Below are 26091 nucleotides of genomic sequence, written 5' to 3'. Positions count from 1 at the left end.
TCCACAACATCCGCAGTCGAGGTCAGCAGAACACCATCCTCGCCATACACGGTGTTGATAGTGCACTGCTTCCCCTTCCTGAGGCGGCGGATGGTGGTCCAGAATTGCTTCGAAGCCGTCCGGAAGTCGTTTTCCATGGCCTCACCGAACTTCTCCCATGTCCGAGTTTTTGCCTCTGCGACCGCTGAAGCCGCACACTGCTTGGCCTGTCGGTACCTGTCCGCTGCCTCAGGAGTCCTATGAGCCAAAAGAACCCGATAGGACTCCTTCTTCAGCTTGACGGCATCCCTCACCGCTGGTGGCCACCAACGGGTTCTAGGATTACCGCCACGACAAGCACCAACTACCTTGCGGCCACAGCTCCAATCAGCCGCCTCGACAATAGAGGCGCGGGACTTGGTCCATTCGGACTCAATGTCCAGCACCTGCCTCGTGACATGTTCAAAGTTCTTCTGGAGGTGGGAATTGAAACTCTCTCTGACAGGAGACTCTGCCAGACGTTCCCTGCAAACCCTCACAATGCGTTTGGGCCTGCCAGGTCTGTCCGGCATCCTCCCCCACCATCGCAGCCAACTCACCACCAGGTGGTGATCGGTAGAAAGCTCCGCCCCTCTCTTCACCCGAGTGTCCAAAACATGAGGCCGCAAATCCGATGACACAACTACAAAGTCGATCATGGAACTGCGGCCTAGGGTGTCCTGGTGCCAAGTGCACATATGGACACCCTTATGTTTGAACATGGTGTTCGTTATGGACAATCTGTGACGGGCACAAAAGTCCAATAACAAAACACCGCTCGGGTTCAGATCCGGGCAGCCATTCTTCCCAATCACGCCTCTCCAGGTTTCACTGTCGCTGTCAACATGAGCATTGAAGTCCCCCAGTAGAACGAGGGAATCACCCGGGGGGAGCACTCTCAAGTACTCCCTCGAGTGAATCCAAAAAGGGTGGGTACTCTGAGGTTTTGGCGCGTAAGCGCAAACCACAGTCAGGACCCGTTCCCCCACCCGAAGGCGGAGGGAAGCTACCCTCTCGTCCACCGGGTTGCACTCCAACGTACAGGCTCTGAGCCGGGGGGAAACAAGAATTGCCACCCCAGCCCGTCGCCTCCCACTGCCGGCAACGCCAGAGTGGAAGAGAGTCCAGCCCCTCTCGAGAGAACTGGTTCCAGAGCCCTTGCTGTGCGTCGAAGTGAGTCCAACTATATCTAGCCGGAACTTCTCCACCTCGCGCACTAGCTCAGGCTCCTTCCCCCCCCCAGCGAGGTGACGTTCCACGTCCCAAGAGCTAGCTTCTGTAGCCGAGGATCAAACCGCCAAGTGCCCTGCCCTCGGCTGCCGCACAGCTCACATCGCACGGTGCGATTTAAATTTTTACAAACAAATTGTAATTCCGTAAATAATCATTATGGGTGCTCAAAAAATGGATTTACACCTGAATCCCGTTTTTTAAATTTCCATTATAAACATATAATGATTTTCACAAATTAACTTTTTGTTTTGATTTAAGAATGTATTTTTTGAAAAGCCCTTTTTAGGTTATCTCCATGCTTAGTGGCCATACTTGCCAACCCTCCTGAATTTTCCGGGAGACTCCCGAATTTCAGTGCCTCTCCCGAAAATCTCCCGGGAAAACCATTCTCCCGAATTTCTCCCGATTTCCAGCCGGACTTAAGGCACGCACCCTCCAGGTCCGTGCGGACCTGAGTGAGGACAACCTGTCGTCACGTCCGCTTTTCCTTCATATAAACAGCGTGCCGGCCCAGTCACGTTATAACATCTACGGCTTTTGGCCAGTCACAACTGCACACACAACAAGAAGGAGACGAAGCAGAAGAACGAAGAAGAGTCAGTCATGGCGACAACGAGTGACAGAATAGAACGAGGGTGGACAATTCAACCTAAACTCACTCTTTTCCTGCAAATTAAATGTCACAGATGCTGCCTGTAATAGAGTGATCTAAGTTGTTTGTTGCCATCTCCTGGTGAATGTTGGGTATAGTGTTCTGTGGTTACTTTTTGATTGGCCAACGGTTTACGAGGTATTGCGCACCCTGACAGCAAGTGTGGGAGTCGGTTCTGAAGTATAAAGTGAAGAGACGTAACTTCATCACCTCGCCTGGTTATTGACTCCAACCCAGAATATTACACTGCCCATACCTACGCTCCTTCAAAGGCTGTGCTACTGGCTGCAAAGCATTGCACTTTCAAATACAACAATGAATAGAAGAGTGTTATGTGTGTGTATATGTGTAAATAAATGAACACTGAAATTCAAGTATTTATTTTATTTATATGTATATATAATATATATATATATATATATATATATATATATATATATATATATATATATATATATATATATATATAATTCACTTAAAGTCAAGTATTTATTTTATTTATATACCTGTAAAGCAAATAGAACTAGATGTTTCAACCCCTTTGGTAAGTAGGAACAATCTTGACGGTAGCAGTCGGTGTGGAGTGGTGAAAGGGAGGATAAGTATGTCATTGGGGTCTTCGGGTGGGCACCCTGCTTCATCAACTTTTTGTTGATTGAAGCCCACGACGTCTCCAGAGGGCTCAACAGTGTACCTAGCGTCCCAGGTACACCCCCCTCCATGCCATACCCTCTATATCCTGTCGGACTCTGCATGGCAGGGTCCTCCTTTTCCCTGAGTCAGGCCTAAGCCTGACCGCATACCATTGTCTCTTATTTTACTGCCCAGTTGGGGGTCCTTGCGCTTTATCCAGAGCCAGTTGCTGGCTTTTTCGGCAGCACTTGATAGCCTGTTAGAGGGAGCGTCCCTTCACCCCCATTTTTCTCAACAGACTGATGGTAGATGTGGCAATAAATCCCCTGCATCCCACCTCTACTGGGAAAATGATGGTCTTCCAGCCGTTCTGGGATGCTTCAGCTGCCAGGTCAGAATATTTGTTTTTTTTCCCTCTCGTAAGCCTCTTCAACCCCTTCTTCCCATGGTACTGTCAGCTCCACGACATAAGCCAGCTTTGCTGTTGGAGACCACAGGACCATGTCTGGCCGGAGTGTTGTAGCCATTATTTCTGGGGGAAACACAAGCTTTTTATCAAGGTCCACTTCCAATTTCCAATCTCGAGCCGACTGCAGGATGCTTGCATTATTTGGTGTCGTTTGACACTCTTGTGTGTACAGGTAAAAGCCAGTAAATTAGAATATTTTGAAAAACTTGATTTATTTCAGTAATTGCATTCAAAAGGTGTAACTTGTACATTATATTTATTCATTGCACACAGACTGATGCATTCAAATGTTTATTTCATTTAATTTTGATGATTTGAAGTGGCAACAAATGAAAATCCAAAATTCCGTGTGTCACAAAATTAGAATATTACTTAAGGCTAATACAAAAAAGGGATTTTTAGAAATGTTGGCCAACTGAAAAGTATGAAAATGAAAAATATGAGCATGTACAATACTCAATACTTGGTTGGAGCTCCTTTTGCCTCAATTACTGCGTTAATGCGGCGTGGCATGGAGTCGATGAGTTTCTGGCACTGCTCAGGTGTTATGAGAGCCCAGGTTGCTCTGATAGTGGCCTTCAACTCTTCTGCGTTTTTGGGTCTGGCATTCTGCATCTTCCTTTTCACAATACCCCACAGATTTTCTATGGGGCTAAGGTCAGGGGAGTTGGCGGGCCAATTTAGAACAGAAATACCATGGTCCGTAAACCAGGCACGGGTAGATTTTGCGCTGTGTGCAGGCGCCAAGTCCTGTTGGAACTTGAAATCTCCATCTCCATAGAGAAGGTCAGCAGCAGGAAGCATGAAGTGCTCTAAAACTTGCTGGTAGACGGCTGCGTTGACCCTGGATCTCAGGAAACAGAGTGGACCGACACCAGCAGATGACATGGCACCCCAAACCATCACTGATGGTGGAAACTTTACACTAGACTTCAGGCAACGTGGATCCTGTGCCTCTCCTGTCTTCCTCCAGACTCTGGGACCTCGATTTCCAAAGGAAATGCAAAATTTGCATGGTTGGGTGATGGTTTGGGGTGCCATGTCATCTGCTGGTGTCGGTCCACTCTGTTTCCTGAGATCCAGGGTCAACGCAGCCGTCTACCAGCAAGTTTTAGAGCACTTCATGCTTCCTGCTGCTGACCTGCTCTATGGAGATGGAGATTTCAAGTTCCAACAGGACTTGGCGCCTGCACACAGCGCAAAATCTTAGCCTTAAGTAATATTCTAATTTTGTGACACACGGAATTTTGGATTTTCATTTGTTGCCACTTCAAATCATCAAAATTAAATGAAATAAACATTTGAATGCATCAGTCTGTGTGCAATGAATAAATATAATGTACAAGTTACACCTTTTGAATGCAATTACTGAAATAAATCAAGTTTTTCAAAATATTCTAATTTACTGGCTTTTACCTGTGTATATATATATATATATATATATAAGAAATACTTGAATTTCAGTGAATTCTAGCTATAAATATACTCCTCCCCCCTTAACCCCGCACCCATCCCCGCCCACCCCGCCCATCTCCCCATTTTGGAGGTCTCAAGGTTGGCAAGTATGTTAGTGGCTGTGCATCTAAGTCGTACATCACAAGCAAAAAGAGGTTTTATAAGCTGTAACTTTTCTTGTAAAGATTTCTTGTGGCTCTGAAAGGTGATACAACATTTGCTGCATGAGCAGATCATGGTCATGTTCGCTGTCAGCCATGATCTTGTGTCCAAATGGAAACATGGAGGACACTGAACAAGACAAATGAAGCTTGTGTTGGGCAAAATGTGGCTCCGGGGCCTTGAGTTTGACAGCAAAGAAGTCCAATAGTAAATAATGATGCGGTCGTACCTCTCCAGTATCGTAGACCCACACTCGTCCTTCCGAGTCGCCCACAGCCACGTCCTTGCCCCCGGATGACCAGCGCACTCTGTTCAGGGCCGAGGCCCCTGGGATGGTGGCACTGGCGCTGGGCACCTGGTGCACACAACAAGAGATGGCGTGAGCCGCTACACACCTGTTGCACGCGCTGCTTGCCTACTCTGGTAAGGACAAGAAAACCTTCTCCTATCAGCGGACATGTGACCGCCGTCTGACGCGCGTCACCTGTGGAGAGCGAGGCCTTGGCGCCATGTCGGCTCACACAACCAGCTGTGGCCGCACGCCGGCTGCCATTAGCCCGCTGGCGCCCGCAGCTCCTCCCACTGCATCCCGACACAGCACTTTCACTTGAGTCTATAGAAATGCATGTGTGTGTGTGTGTGTGTGTGTGTGTGTGTGTGCGTGCGCGAGTGCGTGCGTGTGTGTCTTCTGGAAATGAGAAGCAGGCGCTCCGCACTTCTCCGTTAATGTTGTTATGACTGTGTGTGTTTTTAATATCATGCTAACAATGCAAGTCTGTTGCTATGAGACTGTGTGTGTGTGTGTGTGTGTGTGTGTGTGTGTGTGTGTGTGTGTGTGTGTGTGTGTGTGTGTGTGTGTGTGTGTGTGTGTGTGTGTGTGTGTGTGCGTGCGTGAGAGCAAAGGTTTGTCAGTGAGCACATTGTGGGAGCAGTGATGGCGTCCATAATGAAATGTTCCTGCGTGGAAGAAAAGGCTTCCTGTAAGTGTGGAGGGCGCCATGGGAACCCCATCATGTGTACTTCCTGCTCTGTGCTATCAATGACATCATCATGACTTGGTGGACTTAGGACAAAGTGACAGGGAGAACATATTGGATGTGTCGTCTCCATGGTGACACAGAGAGGAAGATTCGGCTTTTTAGCCACACCCATGTGACGACGTCTATAACTCTTTTATCCATGAAAATATAGCAAAGCATACATGAAAGTATATGGATGTATAAAGTATACATGAAAGTATACGGATGTATAGTCAAAAGTATATGGAGGTATAAGGTATACATGAAAGTATAGGAAAGTATATGTATGTATTATATGTAAGATTATATGGAAGTACAAACCCTGTTTCCATATGAGTTGGGAAATTGTGTTAGAATACAATGATTTGCAAATCATTTTCAACCCATTTCAGTTGAATATACTACAAAGACAACATATTTGATGTTCAAACTGATAAACATTTTTTTTATTGTAAATAATCATTAACTTTAGAATTTGATGCCAGCAATACGTGACAGAGAAGTTGGGAAAGGTGGCAATAAATACTGATAAAGTTGAGGAATGCTCATCAAACACTTATTTGGAACATCCCACAGGTGAACAGGCAAATTGGGAACAGGTGGGTGCCATGATTGGGTATTGGGTACAGCTTCCCAAAAAATGCTCAGTCTTTCACAAGAAAGGATGGGGCGAGGTACACCCCTTTGTCCACAACTGCGTGAGCAAATAGTCAAACAGTTTAAGAACAACGTTTCTCAAAGTGCAATTGCAAGAAATTTAGGGATTTCAACATCTACGGTCCATAATATCATCAAAAGGTTCAGAGAATCTGGAGAAATCACTCCACGTAAGCGGCATGGCCGGAAACCAACATTGAATGACCGTGACCTTCGATCCCTCAGACGGCACTGTATCAAAAACCGACATCAATCTCTAAAGGATATCACCACATGGGCTCAGGAACACTTCAGCAAACCACTGTCACTAAATACAGTTCGTCGCTACATCTGTAAGTGCAAGTTAAAGCTCTGCTATGCAAAGCGAAAGCCATTTATCAACAACATACAGAAATGCCGCCGGCTTCTCTGGGCCCGAGATCATCTAAGATGGACTCATGCAAAGTGGAAAAGTGTTTTGTGGTCTGACGAGTCCACATTTCAAATTGTTTTTGGAAATATTCGACATCGTGTCATCCGGACCAAAGGGGAAGCGAACCATCCAGACTGTTATCGACGCAAAGTTCAAAAGCCAGCATCTGTGATGGTATGGGGGTGCATTAGTGCCCAAGGCATGGGTAACTTACACATCTGTGGAGGCACCATTAATGCTGAAAGGTACATACAGGTTTTGGAACAACATATGCTGCCACCTAAGCGCCGTCTTTTTCATGGACGCCCCTGCTTATTTCAGCAAGACAATGCAAAGCCACATTCAGCACGTGTTACAACAGCGTGGCTTCATAAAAACTGAGTGCGGGTACTTTCCTGGCCTGCCTGCAGTCCAGACCTGTCTCCCATCAAAAATGTGTGGCGCATTATGAAGCGTAAAATACGACAGCGGAGACCCCGGACTGTTGAACGACTGAAGCTAAAACAAGAATGGGAAATAATTCCACTTTCAAAGCTTCAACAATTAGTTTCCTCAGTTCCCAATCGTTTATTGAGTTTTGTTAAAAGAAAAAGTGATGTAACACAGTGGTGAACATGCCCTTTCCCAACTACTTTGGCACGTGTTGCAGCCATGAAATTCTAAGTTAATTATTATTTGCAAAAAAAAAATAAAGTTTATGAGTTTGAACATGTATCGATCCGTTGTGGTGAAGAAGGAGCTGAGCCGGAAGGCAAAGCTCTCAATTTACCGGTCGATCTACGTTCCCATCCTCACCTATGGTCATGAGCTTTGGGTTATGACCGAAAGGACAAGATCACGGGTACAAGCGGCCGAAATGAGTTTCCTCCGCCGGGTGGCGGGGCTCTCCCTTAGAGATAGGGTGAGAAGCTCTGCCATCCGGGGGGAGCTCAAAGTAAAGCCGCTGCTCCTCCACATCGAGAGGAGCCAGATGAGGTGGTTCAGGCATCTGGTCAGGATGCCACCCGAACGCCTCCCTAGGGAGGTGTTTAGGGCACGTCCGACCGGTAGGAGGCCGCGGGGAAGACCCAGGACACGTTGGGAAAACTATGTCTCCCGGCTGGCCTGGGAACGCCTCGGGGTCCCACAGGAAGAGCTGGACGAAGTGGCTGGGGAGAGGGAAGTCTGGGCTTCCCTGCTTAGCCTGCTGCCCCCGCGACCCGAGCTCGGATAAGCGGAAGAAGATGGATGGATGGATGGATGGAGTTTGAACATCAAATATGTTGTCTTTGTAGTGCATTCAATTGAAAATGGGTTGAAAAGGATTTGAAAATCATTGTATTCCGTTTATATTTACATCCAACACAATTTCCCAACTCATATGGAAACGGGGTTTGTATATGGATGTATAAAATATACATGAAAGTACATATGAAAATATACTTTTATGTATACTTTTATATGTACCTTCATGTATACTTTTATGTACACTTTTATATGTACTTTTATCAATAGTGTGTTGTGTTGGAACGTCAGCACGGCGACTGGGAGAGCCGGACAAGACGATGTCACATGTCAGTGTTAGTAGGACACGCCCACGTGAGAAGAAGGGAGGGGAAGCTGGGGTGTTGTCTTGGCGTAGTCCTTAGGACACACACACACACGCACGCACACACACACACACACACCCATTAGGACTTTGACGCAGCCATCCAATCGAGGCAATTACGCGCACACACACACACACACACACACAAGCCGACACACACCTCTGTGTCGTCGTTGAGGTTCCAGAGGTCGAGACGAGCCATCCCGTCGACTGCGGCGAAGACGGCGGGGTGTGCGGGCGACCACATGACGTCGTAGACGTAGTCGGCGTTGTCTTCGAAGGAGTAGAGAGGCTTGTTGTGCTGCAGACAAAATGGAGGATGTTTATGATGCACTGTGGAAGGAGTAGAGAGGCTTCTTGTGCTGCAGACAAAATGTTTATGATGCACTGTGGAAGGAGTAGAGAGGCTTGTTGTGCTGCAGACAAAATGGAGGATGTTTATGATGTACTGTGGAAGGAGTAGAGAGGCTTGTTGTGCTGCAGACAAAATGGAGGATGTTTATGATGCACTGTGGAAGGAGTAGAGAGGCTTGTTGTGCTGCAGACAAAATGGTTATGATGCCCCTTCAGCTGTGGAGGAGACGAACAAAGGTACGGAGAGTGAGCTTCAGACTGAGTGGTGCTGCCTCATGAGGCCTTGGAGCACTCTGCTGCTCGCTCTTCATCTTGATCAATGCCTCACACGCCGCCATTAACACACTCTTCCCCACTCCTCTGCACTCCTCCGCACTCCTGCACACTCCTCTACACTCCTGCACACTCCTCTGCACTCCTGCAGACTCATCCACACTCCTCTGTGCTCCACCACACTCCTGCACACTCCTCTACACTCCTGCACACTCCTCTACACTCCTGCACACTCCTCTGCACTCCTCCGCACTCCTGCACACTCATCCACACTCCTGCATACTCCTCCGCACTTTTCCACACTCCTGTGCACTCCTCCACACTCCTGCACACTCCTCCGCACTCCTGCACACTCCTCCGCGCTCCTCCACACTCCTGCAGACTCCTGCACACTCCTCCACACTCCTGGACACTCCTGCACACTCCTCCGCACTCCTGCACACTCCTCCGTGCTCCTCCACACTCCTGCACACTCCTGCACACTCCTGCACACTCCTCCACACTCCTGCACACTCCTCCGCACTCTTCCGCACTCCTCCGCACTCCTCCACAGTCCTCCACACTCCTCCGCGCTCCTCCACAGTCCTCCGCGCTCCTGCACACTCCTCCGCACTCTTCCACACTCCTCTGTGCTCCTCCACACTCCTGCACACTCCTCCGCACTCCTCCATACTCCTCCGCGCTCCTCCAAACTCCTGCACACTCCTCCGCACTCCTGCACACTCCTCCATACTCATCCGCGCTCCTGCACACTCCTCCACACCCTGGCACACTCCTCCGCAATCCTCCACACTCCTGCGCACTCCTCCGCACTCCTCCACACTCCTGCGCACTCCTCCGCACTCCTCCACACTCCTCCGCACTCCTGCACACTCCTCCATACTCCTCCGCGCTCCTGCACACTCCTCCACACCCTGGCACACTCCTCCGCAATCCTCCACACTCCTGCGCACTCCTCCGCACTCCTCCACACTCCTGCGCACTCCTCCGCACTCCTCCACACTCCTGCACACTCCTCCGCACTCCTGCACACTCCTCCGCGCTCCTCCATACTCCTCCGCGCTCCTCCAAACTCCTGCACACTCCTTCGCAATCCTCCAAACTCCTGCACACTCCTCCGCTGGCGACTGCGTATTTCTGGCGCACACGAGTGTACTACCTCGCACAAAGATGACATAAAAATCACATTTGAGTCGCATTCAGGTCAATTGCCTTTAGACTGAAGTCACCTTTGAAAAGATCCGATTCCAATCAGATTCAGGACTAACTCCTGATGTGGTCTGAATCTGATGCACAAGATCAGATTTGAAGCACTTTGGGCCTCATTTACACTGCACACCAAATCGGATGTGTTTGCCTTCGAGAGATACAGATCAGATTTTTTTTTTTGCCAGTCTAAACGCTCCATGTGGTAAGGGCTGTCCCTTACATTTGGCCATTCCATAAACGTTAGATGTCTAAACGTGCCATGGAGTAAGGGCTGTCCATTACATTTGGCCATTCCCTAAAATCTGCCTGTAACTTTTGGAGCCATCTATAGCGGAATTAAAAGAAAGGGAATGAACACTCTTGTCAGTCGTCCACTATCTTTGACTCTGAAGGGCCGCCAGCATGCATACTCACAGAAAGGTACACATAAGGTAACCCTAACCCCAAAAATCATCCAATCAGTTGCACCGTATCCTATTTCAGAACTTTCCTGCAAGTTTCATGAAAGTACTTTTTGAGGGATTCTGCTAAGGAAGGACCAAACAAAAGAACCAAGTAACCATGTAGACTGCAACAATTCCATAACCTTCTTGCAGAGTCACCAAGTGGAATGTGACAAACTGTCCATTCTTTCTCAGTGCTATGATGTCAAACTAATTAGTTAATTCATCACATCTATCAGTGCCAACTATATCAAAGCATGGTGAGGTGTCCCACTTGCCAGAGGATCAATCAGACAATCCAGTGGAGCGCAGAGCTCCTAGAACAGGGGTCTCAGAGACGTTATTTTGCGGCCCGCACCTTAATATGAAAATGTAATGTTAGTGCGGCCCGTGAGTTTTATATGAATGGCACTTGACGGCGTCATACTTGCCATCCCTCCCGATTTTTCCGGGAGACTCCTGAATTTCAGGGCAACCATTCTCTCGAATGTGTTCACCCAAACAACAATATTAAGGGCGTGCCGTGATGTCACTGCCTTTAGCGCCCTCTACAACCTGTACAAACAGCATGCCAGCCCAGTCACATGTTGTATTTGGCTTTTGTACACACACGTAAGTGACTGCAAGACTTACTTGATCAACAGCCACACAGGTCACACTGAGGGTGGCCGTATAAACAAGTTTAACACTGTTACAAATATGCGCCACACTGTGAACCCACACCAAACAAGAGTGACAAACACATTTCGGGAGAACATCCGCACCGTAACACAACATAAACATAACAGAACAAATACCCAGAATCCCTTGCAGCACTAACTCTTCCGGGCTGCAATATACACCCCCGCTACCACCAAACCCCGCCGCCCCAACCCTGCGGCCCCACACATCAATCCCCCCCTCCGTGCGTCGGCTGAGGTGGGCGGGGTTTGGTGGTAGCGGGGGTGTATATTGCAGCCCGGAAGAGTTAGTGCTGCAATGTTCTCCCGAAATGTGTTTGTCATTCTTGTTTGGTGTGGGTTCACAGTGTGGCACAAATTTGTAACAGTGATAAAGTTGTTTATACGGCCACCCACAGTGGGACATGTATAGGTGTTGATCAAGTATGTCTTGCAGTCACTTACGTGTGAATGCAGAAGCCTTATCAACATGTGACTGGGCCGGCACGCTGTTTGTATGGTGAAAAAGCGGACGCAACGACAGGTTGTAGAGGACGTTAAAGGCAGTGCTATCACAGCACGCCCTTTATATTATTGTCCGGGTGAAAATCGGGACAAATTCGGGGGAATGGTTGCCCCGGGAGATTGTCTTGAGGGGCACTGAAATTCGGGAGTCTCCCGTAAAAATCGGGAGGGTTGGCAAGTATGTTGCTAGGGCGGGATAGCCATTCAAAGAAGGTGAATTCATTAAAAAGTGCATGTTAGATTTTTTTTAAGAAATCTTTTCTTGCGGCCCAGCCTCACACAGTTTCTGCATCCAGTGGCCCCCAGGTAAATTGAGTTTGAGACCCCTGTCCTAGAAGGTACAATCTGGCTCATTCCCTCCGCCCTCTTCCTGATGGAGCACATAGTCTAGTAAATACTGTAGCATGATTAAGGTACTTTGCGGGCTACAGAGTGCACCTGTATTTAAGGATGCTGATGTAGCACATAGTCTAGTAAATACTGTAGTGTGATTACGGTACTTTGCAAAGCTATAGAGCGCCCCTGTATTTAAAGATGCTGATGTTAAAAGTGTTTAACGGTTTAGCAAAAAGTGCCTTTGTAATGAACGTTTGCGTTCAGTCAGTTGTGTGTCACTGAGGAAACAGATGAGAAATAAAAGACTGAGTATGTCATTGTAGGGACCAGGGCCACACACTGGATTCAACCTAGAGAAATAAAAGAATGAGTACGTCATTGTGGGGACCGGGGCCACACACTGGATTCAACCTAGTCTTCAATATACTACTTAAAGGAGACCTGTGATCAACGTTCCCTCTAAGGTGCGCGCCTGCGCAATTGTGCACTGCTCACGCATCTTCTGCGCACAGCAAATTAATGCCGCGCAGAAAATCAAAAATCCCATCGGAACTTTAAACGAAATAAACACATTACAATTTATTCTGTATGATTTTGCAATGCAACTCTATGAGTGACAGGTGACAACAAGAGTGGCCCCAATGAATAAAACAATATTTGTCATCACAGTTCAATTATCGTCTGTCGAGACACTTTACAGACAGGAATTCCATCAATCACTTTATTGAGCAAAACTGTTTGTAACCCCACCAAAAACAAGAGTAAAACAAACTTTTATCTATAAAAACTGGTAATTTTCTGCCATACAAACCAGGCTTTAACCAACTTTGTCATCCGTCGTTTCAACAGAAGCCGTTTGCTCTGTCACACCTGCACCAACACACGCACTCATGGCCCTTATGCTGCGTTTATGGCCACACAAAAAGTCAGACAACCCCAACGCCACACATTGTGTAAATGCCAGGTTGTAACACTCTGACTCCTCAATCAGATGTGTGCTTATTTTACTGCCATTTATTAAGAATGTTAATCTAAGGATATTATTCATGAAATATTGTCATTAGATTTAATAAATGCTAATGAAAAGATGTATTTTACAGACAGAAAGTTACAGGAACTAAATGTAATCTCTGAAATGGGTAACATTTCTTTTAAAGGCAGGACCCACAGCCAGACATACAATACTAGCACAGAGGTCATGAAAAACTTGTTTTTTTGTTATGTTCATTGTAAGAGGGCAAAATCACTTATATCAGAAAATTATTTTAATAAAACATTTAAATTGTTATGATGTCAGGTTTGGGACAGGTGTGATGCTGGTGTGGCCACAGTGTGCACGCCGGATGTTGCTCCCATGTGCTCCACTGAATGCTCAGGGAGTTTGTGCGTTTGCTCAGAAACATTAAAAATTAGAGGGAACATTGCCTGTGATGAATGTAGTCTTTTCTGACGTATAAATGTTGGATACTCCCGTTAAACAATGCCCCAAACCATAAAGTCGTGACGTCAGAGCCATGTGGACATACTTATTTGGACATCAAGTCAAACAATCAGCCAGAGCGATGAGGAATCACCAAGAAAAAGTTAGATAAAGTATTATTTTCATCAAATCTTGACATGTGTATATTACTACAAACGTGCAAAATGCAGTGCTAATGCTGGTCAAATCAACAGTTTTTATGTACAGTCTGAATCATTCACAGAGTATGCAGGTGTACCTATTGTTGTGACCGGGTGAATCTATATCATGTGTTATTTTCAACCATGTCTGGAAAGAAAATATTGGCACCAATTTCAAGCCATACAGTACTTTACAGGCTTTAGCGCGCCGGTATTTAAGCCACACCCACCAAAATTTAGAAGAAATGCTTATTTTTACATACATTAGCCGCACCGGACTATAAGGCGCAGATAAATATTGGTATGAAATATTCTGAAAATGTTTATTAACATACCTTAAGTGTTTCCAAACAGTGTCTGTAACACGGAACTAAAACGGCTGATCAAACAAAACAGAAGTCATGGTCATGGACCCACTAGCTGCGCAAGCTAGCTCTCCAATCAGCTAAACAGACTCAATTACTCCACGGTGATATTTTGGTGAATTTAATGAGGAATTTGTAAAACTAAAACAATACAAAAATAATACCATTGTAAGTTAATAATACTAACACGGACACTCATAAACGGGTTAGCATATTAGTTAATGCTAAAAACGCTAGCTTGACTCCCAACCCATTATCAGCCATTTTTGGCGTATGCCCCGATAACATGTGCCCGGTACCACTAAAACGCGCTGTTGCTTTTACGACCTTGCTGGCCAGGCGATTGATCTTGTTTAATTGGAAGATGGCTCGCCCCCCATCACACGGCCGTTGGATTAGAGAGGTTCTCTACAATCTAAAACTGGAAAAACTTAGGTTTTCGCTAAAGGGCTCGGTTCAAGCATTTGAAAGCTCATGGAGCCCTTTTTTGCTGTATGTCAACTCTCTTGACCTATGCCCAGACGCAGATGAGGAATAATCTCCCTTTTATTTATTAGTATTATTTTATTCTATTTTCTATTTTATTATATATTATTATTATTATTATTAATTTTTATTTTATTTTATTATTATATATATATATTTTATTTTATTTTATATATATATATCTGTCTGTCTCTGGCCGCGTATGTGTGTGTGTGTGTGTGTGTGAGAGAATGTGTCTGTCTTTGTCGTCTTACTTGTTACACAATTGCGCCATTTGTCCCTCGTTAGTGGGACCTGAGTGGGGTGGGAGGGTGGGTGGGTGGTTTGGGTTTTAAGGGAAAGGGTGTGAATCATTTACTGCCTTTAAAATTGTACTGTTTTGACTTGTACTTTTTTCTGTCTGTTTGAAAATGCCAATAAAAAAAGTTGGAAAAAAAAACAAAAAACGCTAGCTTGATTACATTACGATAGCACGTACAAATATGCATGGAAACCCATTTACACACATCACACATAGGACGGTTTAGTCAGTAAGAATTGTTTTAGTTATATTGTAAAACTTACAAACGTTGCTTGGAGTGATGAATGCTGAATCCAAACGAGTAGAAACGCTATGGACAAATAGTAGACAAAGCGGGACTTATACTTCCGGTTCTAGGCACGAAACAGGAAGTACATTTTCAAACAATAACACAAGAAAGATCCATACATTAGCTGTAAAACATACGAAAAAAAGTAGCGGCCTACAGTCCGGAAAATATAAGATATGTGTAAGTTGGAGTCCTGTAGGTGGCAGTAGTGTGCACCAAAAAGTGGGAGAAAAGAAGAGAATCCATGAATCGGAGTTTTTATGATGGTGAAGTCGAACACCTCTCCCATTTTTGCCCTTTAGCAACGAAAATATGTCCCAAGAACTGCTCAGACCACAGCACCATTTTTCATCTCAGGTTTACTGAAAAGTCAGCACTTTTCTGAATGTTGTTCATACACGTCTTCCTGCTGTCCGTAGTACTATTATGATGTACCAGCCAAGGATGTTTCCCCTCAGTCTATACCTCAGGGAGCTTACCACCACCAACGTGAGACTGAATAATGGCTGTCACTCAAGCATTTTGGTGAACTAAAATATAAACAAATGCAATACTTGCTCTGTTCAGACTTGCTTCACTTGATTTCATCTGCTGACAGGATGTTTAAAGTTGGACCACTAAATGTCACTTTTTGTAACACCTGAGCTTGTTCAAAATCATCACAAAAAGTTCCAAGTTACAAAAGCAAAAAAAAATCTGATCAATCGAATCCTTGATCCTCAAACCCTAAAAGAAAACTAAAAAGTCTAAAAAGAAAGTCTAAGTCTAAAACTTCAGGGATGTTTTTTTAGGGTTTGAGGATCATCCAGGACCTTAAAGTGAGACAAGAACACACACACTCTTTTCTGTACGGTCTATAGCGGTGTTTTGCAACCTTTTTTGAGCCAAGGCACATTTTTTTCATTAAAAAAATACGGAGGCACACCACCAGCAGAAAAGGTTAAACAATGAAACTCCACCAGGTTGTCGTGCCTTATTTTGAGTTTGTTGTTGTTTCCTGTGTGTCGTGCTTTAGTTCCGGTCTTGCGCTGTTATTTTGGTGACTCTTCCTGTTTTGTTGGTGTTATCCTGTAGCAGCTTCACGCCTTCCTTTGAGTGCTATTGCCCGCACCTGCTTTGTTTTCGCAATCAAGACTCTTTAAGTTGTGCGTACGCTATCCTTCTTTGTGGGGACATTGTTGATTGTCATGTCATGTACGGGATGTGCTTTGTGGACGTCGTTTTTGCTCCACATGCTGTAAGTTTTTGCTGTCGTCCAGCATTCTGTGTTTGTTGACTTTGTAGCCAGTTCAGTTTTACTTTTGTTTTACATGGCCATTCCTATGTTCAGTGCCTTTTCCTAGTGGGACTTTCCTTGTTATTTTTTGGTTTAAGCGTTACATACCTTTTTACCTGCACGCTGTCTCCCGCTGTGCTCTGCACATTGGGATCACGACAAACCATCCTCGACGCGTTCCGACTTCTACAAAGCAATGAAGTACCTGCTGGTATGGAGTATTACAAGATTATCCTGCCAAGCTCTACACAGCACAGGCACTAGACAACGGCACATTATTATGATTATTGATTTGCAAAAAATATTTTTTGGACCAATTAGGAGAAGTTGCATAATTTCCCACGGCACACCAGACAATATCTCACGGCACACTAGTGTGCCGCGGCACAGTGGTTGAAAATCACTGGTCTATAGAGTAAAAATATGCTAGTAAGAGGCGACTAACAATGCAGGCCTACGAAGCCTTCTGAAAACCTCCAACACCGTTTTATATACCGTATTTTTCAGACAATAAGGCACACTTAAAATACTTTAATTATCTCCAAAATGGACAGTGCGCCTTATAACCTGGTGCGCCTAATGTACGTATTCATTCTGCTTGTGCTTACCGACCTTGAAGCAATTTTATTTGGTACACGGTGTAATGATAAGTGTGACCGGAAGATGGCAGTCACACATAAGGGATACGTGTGGACTGCAGGTTGATGCCTGTTCAATAAATGACGCCAACAGGCAACACCAAAAATGATGTTCCATTGAGAATATAGAACATTACACACAGCGCTCAAAAATCTGTCAGAATGTTTTGGTATGACTTTGGTAAGCTAAGAAGCCACACCACTTGATGGATTGCTACCGTAGTCAGACGTACTGTGCTTCACCATACGGTATTATTATGGTGTGTGTATAAGGACCCCAAAATGGCACCTATTGGCAGACATATTATCTGACGTTTTGTTTGTTTTCTTACCTATTGGTACCTGCTGATGTGTATTTGGGATCTGCATAAGTCCTGAAAATTTGAGCGCGTCCACCATCGTAGTCCGCACGTAGTCAATAAGTTCCTCCTTTTTCTCTATCCTCTTGTTGTGGGGCATTCATTCTCTGCTGTTGCCATTTCTAATACAAAGTGGCGTACACGTCCAACGTATATCTGTCAGTAGACTCACTATGGAAGCGCTAAAAACTAGCACATGGCTAACAGAGAGAATACGCTGTCAAAGTGGAGGCACGTAGATAAGAGTGCCCACAAAACGCCGCAGAAAGCGTCTTGAAGATGGTGTGTAAAACATAACATTTTGAGCAAAGAAGCACCATGACATGTTATGTAGACCACCAGGAAGTATTTTACATGTAAAAAACTAATCATTGCATGAGCCCTTTAATGCGCCTTATAATCTGCTGCGCCCTATGGTCTGAAAAATAGTGTATACGCTGTAAGCATGTGTGTCATGTAGTAACAAGCAAATTGGTGATATCATGTCCATTTTAAGCATTATTGTAACTCCTTCTCAGGGCGCATTGATTTCCCAGAGTGCATTGCAACTGTTGCTACTTCCGCCAACAACAACAACATAGAGAACACCTTCCGCTAGTGGCAGACTTGGAGTGTTAGCATGTAGCATTATTGCTAAACGTTACAAATATGAACATGTGAGCCTTTGCTTGAGGTCTGTTTGCGCACACACACACACACACGCACACACACACACACACACACACAAACACGCACGCGCACACGGGTCATCCGACAAATAAGTCATCTTTGTTGTGGACTAGAAGTACGCACCTTGGTGCTCCAAAGTTTGACGGTCCAGTCGAAAGAGGAAGTGAGAAAAAGATGGGAGAAGTCCACGGCGCCCACAGCGTTGTGGCAACTGATCCCTGTCACGGGCCCCTGGTGGCCCTCGAACATCTCACAGATCCCTGCCTTGCTAAAAGAGGAAAACGAGGACAACAGATGATCCAAGATGACTGGGGGTCTATTTGTATGTGTTGCAGAATTTCTATGTGTTGCAGTATTTCTATATGTTGCAGAATTTCTACATGTTGCAGTATTTCTTTGTGTTGCAGTATTTCTATATATTGCAGTATTTCTATATGTGTTGCAGTATTTGTATATGTTGCAGTATTTCTACGTGTTGCAGTATTTCTGATGTGTTGCAGTATTTCTATGTGCTGCAGTATTTCTGTGTGTTACAAAGTATCACGTCTTTCAGGCTGCCGCTAGAAGCTGCATTTACAGTACATGCAGTATGTACAGTACTTACAGTACATACAGTGTACAAACAGTACATACAGTGTATATACAGTACATACAGTGTATTTGCAGTACAAACAGTTCATACAGTGTATTTACAGTACATAGTGTGTATATACAGTACATACAGTGTATACACATTGTATGTACAGTACATACAGTGTATATACAGTACATACAGTTAAGATACAGTGCATACAGTATATACAGTTTATATACAGTACATACAGTGTATAAACAGTACATACCGTGTGTAAATACAGTACATAGTGTATATACAGTTCATGCAGTGTATATACAGTACATACAGTGTGTGTATATACAGTACATAGTGTATATAAAGTACATACAGTGTATATACAGTTCATACAGTGTATATACAGTACTGTATGTACAGGGCATTGTTTAACAGGAGTATCCAACATTTATATGTCAGAAAAGACTACATTAATCACAGGTCCCCTTTAAGTAGTATATTGCAGACTAGGTTGAATCGAGTGTGTGGCCCCGGTCCCCACAATGACGTACTCATTCTTTTATTTCTCATCTGGTTCCTCAGTGACACACAACTGACTGAGTGCAAACAAGAATGACAAACTGACTTTTTTCCCTTTTGTTTATTTGTTTATTTCTATATGTTGCAGTATTTCTCTGTGTTGCAGTATTTCTGTGTTACAGTATTTCTATGTGTTGCAGTATTTCTATATGTCGTAGTATTTCTATAGATTGCAGTATTTCTATATGTTGCAGTATTTCTGTGTTGCAGTAATTCTACATGTTTCAGTATTTCTACGTGTTGCAGTATTTCTGTGTTGCAGTATTTCTATGTGTTGCAGTATTTCTATATGTCGTAGTATTTCTATAGATTGCAGTATTTCTATATGTTGCAGTATTTCTGTGTTGCAGTAATTCTACATGTTTCAGTATTTCTACGTGTTGCAATATTTCTGTGTTGAAGTATTTCTATGTGTTGCAGTATTTCTATATGTTGCAGTATTTCTACGTGTTGCAGTATTTCTGTGTTGAAGTATTTCTATATGTTGCAGTATTTCTACGTGTTGCAGTATTTCTATGTGTAGCAGTATTTCTATTTATATTTATATATTACAGTATTTTGTATGTGTTGCAATATTTCTATATGTTCCAGTATTTCTATGTGTTGCAGTATTTCTGTGTTGCAGTATTTCTATGTGTTACAGTATTTCTACGTGTTGCAGTATTTTCTATATGTTGTAGTATTTCTATATGTTGCAGCATTTCTATGTGTTGCAGTATTTATATATATATTACAGTATTTCTTTGTGTTGCAGTATTTCTATGTGTTGCAGTTTTTATATGTGTTGCAGTATTTCTTCATGTTCGCAGTATTTCTACGTGTTGCAGTATTTCTATGTGCTGCAGTATTTCTGTGTGTTACAAAGTATCACGTCTTTCAGGCTGCCGCTAGAAGCTGCATTTACAGTACATGCAGTATGTACAGTACTTACAGTACATACTGTGTACAAACAGTACATACAGTGTATATACAGCGCATACAGTGTATATACAGTACATACAGTGTGTATATACAGTACATACAGTGTATATGCAGTACATACAGTATACAGTACATACCATGTATGTACTGCATATACACTGTATGTACTGTATATACACACTGTATGTACTGTATATACACTGTATGCGCTGTATATACACTGTATGTACTGTTTGTACACAGTATGTACTGTAAGTACTGTACATACTGCATGTACTGTACATACAATGTATATACAGTATATACTATGTACTGTATACACACACACTGTATGTACTGTATATACACAGTATGTACTGTATATACACTGCATGAACTGTATATACACTATGTACTGTATATACACTGTATATACTGCATGAACTGTATATACAGTATATACTGTACATACTGTATACAGTATATACTGTATATACAGTTCATGCAGTATATACAGTGTATATACAGTACATAGTGTATATACAGTTCATGCAGTGTATATACAGTACATACTATGTATATACAGTACATACAGTGTGTGTATATACAGTACATAGTGTATAAAAAGTACATACAGTGTATATACAGTTCATACAGTGTATATACAGTACTGTATGTACAGGGCATTGTTTAACAGGAGTATCCAACATTTATATGTCAGAAAAGACTACATTAATCACAGGTCCCCTTTAAGTAGTATATTGCAGACTAGGTTGACTCGAGTGTGTGGCCCCGGTCCCCACAATGACGTACTCATTCTTTTATTTCTCATCTGGTTCCTCAGTGACACACAATTGACTGAGTGCAAACATGAATGACAAACTGACTTTTTGCCCTTTTTGTAACACTTTTGAAAAGATGATTGGTACCTGTACACCTCCATCAGCATGTTCCGTGTGTGTGTGTGTGTGTGTGTGTGTGTGTGTGTGTGTGTGTGTGTGTGTGTGTGTGTGTGTGTGTGTGTGTGTGTGTGTGTGTGTGTGTGTGTGTGTCTGTCCTCTGACCTGCCATGTCTAGATGCAGTGTAGACGGTGCCCTCTTCGCTGCCCACCACATAATTGTTGACATCTCCAGTGGGGAAGTCCATGCCAGTCACTGCCACTGGTCTGGATTTATTGTACACTAGTTCCATAGTCTCCTACACACACACACGTACACACACACACGTACACACGCACGCACGCACGCATGCACGCACGCACACGAACACGCACACACGTCATAGTTATTGTGTTACCGTGTGAAGTTTTTTGTTTATATGTCCCTTTGCAAATATGGCATCAATGTGACAGTACTGGGGTGTACATGAGATAAATACTGGGGTACACCTGATTGTACATGAGATGAATACTGGGGTACACCTGATTGTACATGAGATGAATACTGGGGTACACCTGATTGTACATGAGATGAATACTGGGGTACACCTGATTGTACATGAGATGAATACTGGAGTACACCTGATTGTACATTAGATTAATACTGGGGTACACCTGATTGTACATTACATATGTATTAATATGATTTATAATTCATATATGATTAATATGATTTATAATTCATATACGATTTATATGATGTATAATTCATATATGATTAATATGATTTGTAATTCATATATGATTGATATATCTGTGTTGGCCCTGCGATGAGGTGGCGACTTGTCCAGGGTGTACCCCGCCTTTTGCCCGATTGTAGCTGAGATAGGCTCCAGCGCCCCCCGCGACCCCGAAGGGAATAAGCGGTAGAAAATGGATGGATGGATGATTTATAATTCATATATGATTTATAATTCATTTATGATTAATATGATCCATAATGCAAGCCCGATTTTATTTTATTCACTTCAGAATGTGGAATGATTTTTATACTTTTTTATGCAAACTAAAATGTAATTTGCTGTATTTTGTGCTAAAACAAATTATTCAATCTTGTTTTAGTGCAAAATACCAAATTCAACACAATGAAAAGATCCATTTCAGAGCGTCGTGAAACGGAAGCATGAGTGCTCCTGCGTCACACATGAACATTTCCAATCACCAAAATGATCACAATGATCAATATTATCGCCATGCAAAGTACTTTTACATGTTCTGAAAACTTGACATGTTTTTAACAAGTCAGTCCATATTTTGCATGTTTTTTTTCTTATGCTTTACTGGCAGGCGCTGTGGCGTCCTCCTCTGTTCAGCGGTCCTTAAAGGCACCATGTCACTGTGTTGTAAGAGAGTCCTGCTTGCAAGTTCAAATATCACAAATGTCTTTATCTCCCGTTTATATGAACAGGAACTTGAATTCATCTTAGCATTTAAGCTAGCACCAGTCTGTCCCTGAGTTGATCAAAGTGCAGTTATCAGTCACGGTTTTTGGATTGTTTTCATTTAAAATGGTAGTACTGTCAAAGGTTCTAGCGCGGCTATGTCCCCAGTCAGCACTAAAGTTGCGGACAACAGGAATTCTAGGGAAAGTTGCGCTGAACAATCTTATCAGTGACGGAGCAGGAAGGGGCTAGGAATGCATCCACCAAACCAGCGTACCTGAGGCTGAGCCAGCATGTCCAGGCTCCAGGAGCACATCCTGCCGTCTGTTGACACGCTGATCAGGTTGTTGGCATTCTGGGTGCCCACCACCTTCACTGAGTACACAGGGTGCTGCATACACGAATCAATCAATCAATCAATCAATCAAAGGTGACATCACAATTGTCTCCAAAGTACATCCAGACATAACAACATGGTCAATACCTCTTCCCAAAAATCATTTAACAAATGAGCTGTGATGGTCAAAAAAACATATCTGCAGTGTGGGATGATTCCCCTTTGTCATTTATTTCTCATTTGATATCATTTATTTCTCACTTGATATCATTTATTTCTCACTTGAAATCATTTATTTCTCACTTGATATCATTTATTTCTCCTTTGATATCATTTATTTCTCACGTGATATAAGTTATTTCTCACTTCATATCATTTATTTGTCACTTCATATAATTTATTTCTCACTTTATATAATTTATTTCTTACTTGATATCATTTAATTCTCACTTCATATCATTTATTTCTCACTTCTTATCAATCAGTTCTCACTTTATATCATTTATTTCTCACTTTATTTAATTTACTTTTCACTTGATATAATTTATTTCTTACTTGATATAATTTATTTATCACTTTATATAATTTATTTCTCACTTGTTATCATTTATTTCTTACTTGATATTGATTATGTCTCACTTCATATCATTTATTTCTCACTTTATATCATTTGTTTCTCATTTGATATAATTTATTTCTCACTTTTACATAATTTATTTCTCACTTGATATCATTTATTTCTCACTTGATATCATTTATTTCTCACTTGAAATCATTTATTTCTCACTTGATATCATTTATTTCTCCTTTGATATCATTTATTTCTCACTTGATATAAGTTATTTCTCACTTCATATCATTTATTTGTCACTTCATATAATTTATTTCTCACTTTATATAATTTATTTCTTACTTGATATCATTTAATTCTCACTTCATATCATTTATTTCTCACTTCTTATCAATCAGTTCTCACTTTATATCATTTATTTCTCACTTTATTTAATTTACTTTTCACTTGATATAATTTATTTCTTACTTGATATAATTTATTTATCACTTTATATAATTTATTTCTCACTTGTTATCATTTATTTCTTACTTGATATTGATTATGTCTCACTTCATATCATTTATTTCTCACTTTATATCATTTGTTTCTCATTTGATATCATTTATTTCTCACTTTTACATAATTTATTTCTCACTTGATATCATTTATTTCTCACTTGATATCATTTATTTCTCACTTTATATGTGAAGTGAAGTGAATTATATTTATATAGCGCTTTTTCTCTAGTGACTCAAAGCGCTTTACATAGTGAAGCCCAATATCTAAGTTACATTTAAACCAGTATGGTTTACTGGGAGCAGCTGGGTAAAGTGTCTTGCCCAAGGACACAACAGCAGTGTCTAGGATGGCGGAAGTGGGAATCGAACCTGGACCCTCAAGTTGCTGGCACGGCCACTCTACCAACCGAGCTACCTATTTATATCATTTATTTCTCACTTGATATCATGTATTTCTCACTTGATATCATTTTCTTCTTACATTATATAATTTATTTCTCACTTGATATAAAATATTTCTCACTTGATATAATTTATTTCATACTTCAAATAATTTATTTCTCACTTGATATCATTTATTTTTCACTTGACATCATGTATTTCTCACTTGATATCATTTATTTGTCACTTCATATAATTTATTTCTCACTTCATATGAATTATTTCTCACCTTATATAATTTATTTCTCACTTTATATCATTTAGTTCTCACTTTATATCATTTATATCTCACTTGACATAATTTATTTCTCACTTGACATTCATTTCTCACTTGATATCATTTATTTCTCACTTGACATCATTTATTTCTCACTTGACATCATTTATTTCTCACTTTATATAATTTATTTCTTACTTTAAATCATTTATTTCTCACTTAATATAATTTATTTCTTACTTTATATAATTTATTTCTTACTTGATATCGTTTATTTTTCACTTGATATCATTTAATTCTTACTTTATATCATTTATTTTTCACTTGATATCATTATTTCTCACTTGATATCATGTATTTCTCACTTGATATAAATTATTTCTCACTTGATAACATTTATTTCTCACTTGATATCATTTATTTCTCACTTGATATCATTTATTTCTCACTTGATATCATTTATTTCTTCCTTTATACCATTTATTTCTTACTTGATATCATTTATTTCTCACTTGATATCATTTATTTCTCACTTTATATCATTGACTTCTCACTTGACATCATTTATTTCTCACTTGACATCATTTATTTCTCACTTGACATCATTTATTTGTCAATTGTTATGATGTATTTTTTACTTGATATCATTTATTTCTCTCTTGATATAAATTATTTCTCACTTGACATAATTTATTTCTCACTTTATATCATTGACTTCTCACTTTATATCATTGACTTCTCACTTGACATCATTTATTTCTCACTTGACATCATTTATTTCTCACTTGATATCAATTATTTCTTACTTTGTAATTTATTTCTTACTTCAAATCATTTATTTCTCACTTGATATCAATTATTTCTCAATTGATATAAACTATTTCTTACTTCATATCATTTATTTCTCACTTCATATCATTTATTTCTCACTTTATATCATTTATTTCTCACCTGATATCATTTATTTCTCAATTGATATAAATTATTTCTTACTTCATATCATTTATTCTGCAATTCAAATCATTTATTTCTCACTTGATATCGTTTATTTCTCTCTTGATATTGTTTATTTCTCACTTGATATCATTTATTTCTCAATTGATATAAATTATTTCTTACTTCATATCATTTATTCTTCACTTCAAATCATTTATTTCTCACTTGATATCATTTATTTCTCACTTCATATAATTTATTTCTTACTTGATATAATTTATTTCTCACTTTATATCATTTATTTCTCACTTGATATCCTTTATTTACCACATGACATCATTTATTTCTTACTTTATATCATTTATTTTTCACTTTAAATCATTTATTTCTTACTTTATATAATTTATTACTCACTTTATATCATTTATTTCTCACTTTATATCATTTATTTCTCACTTAATATCATTTATTTCTCACTTGATATCATTTACTTGATATAATTTATTTCTTACTTGATATCATTTATTTCTCACTTTATATGATTAATTTTTCACTTTATATCATTTATTTCTCAATTTATATCATTCATTTCTCACTTTATATAATTTATTTCTCCCTT

General features: G+C 41.4%; 1 protein-coding gene across 5 annotated transcripts in view; it reads right to left on the bottom strand.

Annotated features, from left to right (window-relative positions):
- LOC133620883 (cytoplasmic dynein 1 intermediate chain 1) overlaps positions 1-26091 on the bottom strand; it is a 140082-nt gene that overhangs the window by 5583 nt on the left and 108408 nt on the right. For 4 of the 5 annotated variants that reach the window (XM_061982507.2, XM_061982508.2, XM_061982510.2 and 1 more), the window contains 5 exons: positions 22748-22861; positions 21215-21348; positions 18224-18368; positions 8459-8599; positions 4852-4977 (listed from right to left, as the gene is read on the bottom strand). In XM_061982507.2, the coding sequence (XP_061838491.1) occupies positions 4852-4977; positions 8459-8599; positions 18224-18368; positions 21215-21348; positions 22748-22861 (660 nt within the window). Of the gene's footprint in view, positions 1-4851; positions 4978-8458; positions 8600-8782; positions 8837-18223; positions 18369-21214; positions 21349-22747; positions 22862-26091 lie in introns of those variants that run through there. The other variant, XM_061982511.2, reaches the window with a different exon arrangement.

This window comes from Nerophis lumbriciformis, linkage group LG21, assembly GCF_033978685.3.
Source record: "Nerophis lumbriciformis linkage group LG21, RoL_Nlum_v2.1, whole genome shotgun sequence".
In the NCBI taxonomy this organism is placed as follows: Eukaryota; Metazoa; Chordata; class Actinopteri; order Syngnathiformes; family Syngnathidae; genus Nerophis; species Nerophis lumbriciformis.
Note: the sequence above shows the minus strand (reverse complement) of the source record. Positions and strands in the feature narration are given on the sequence as shown.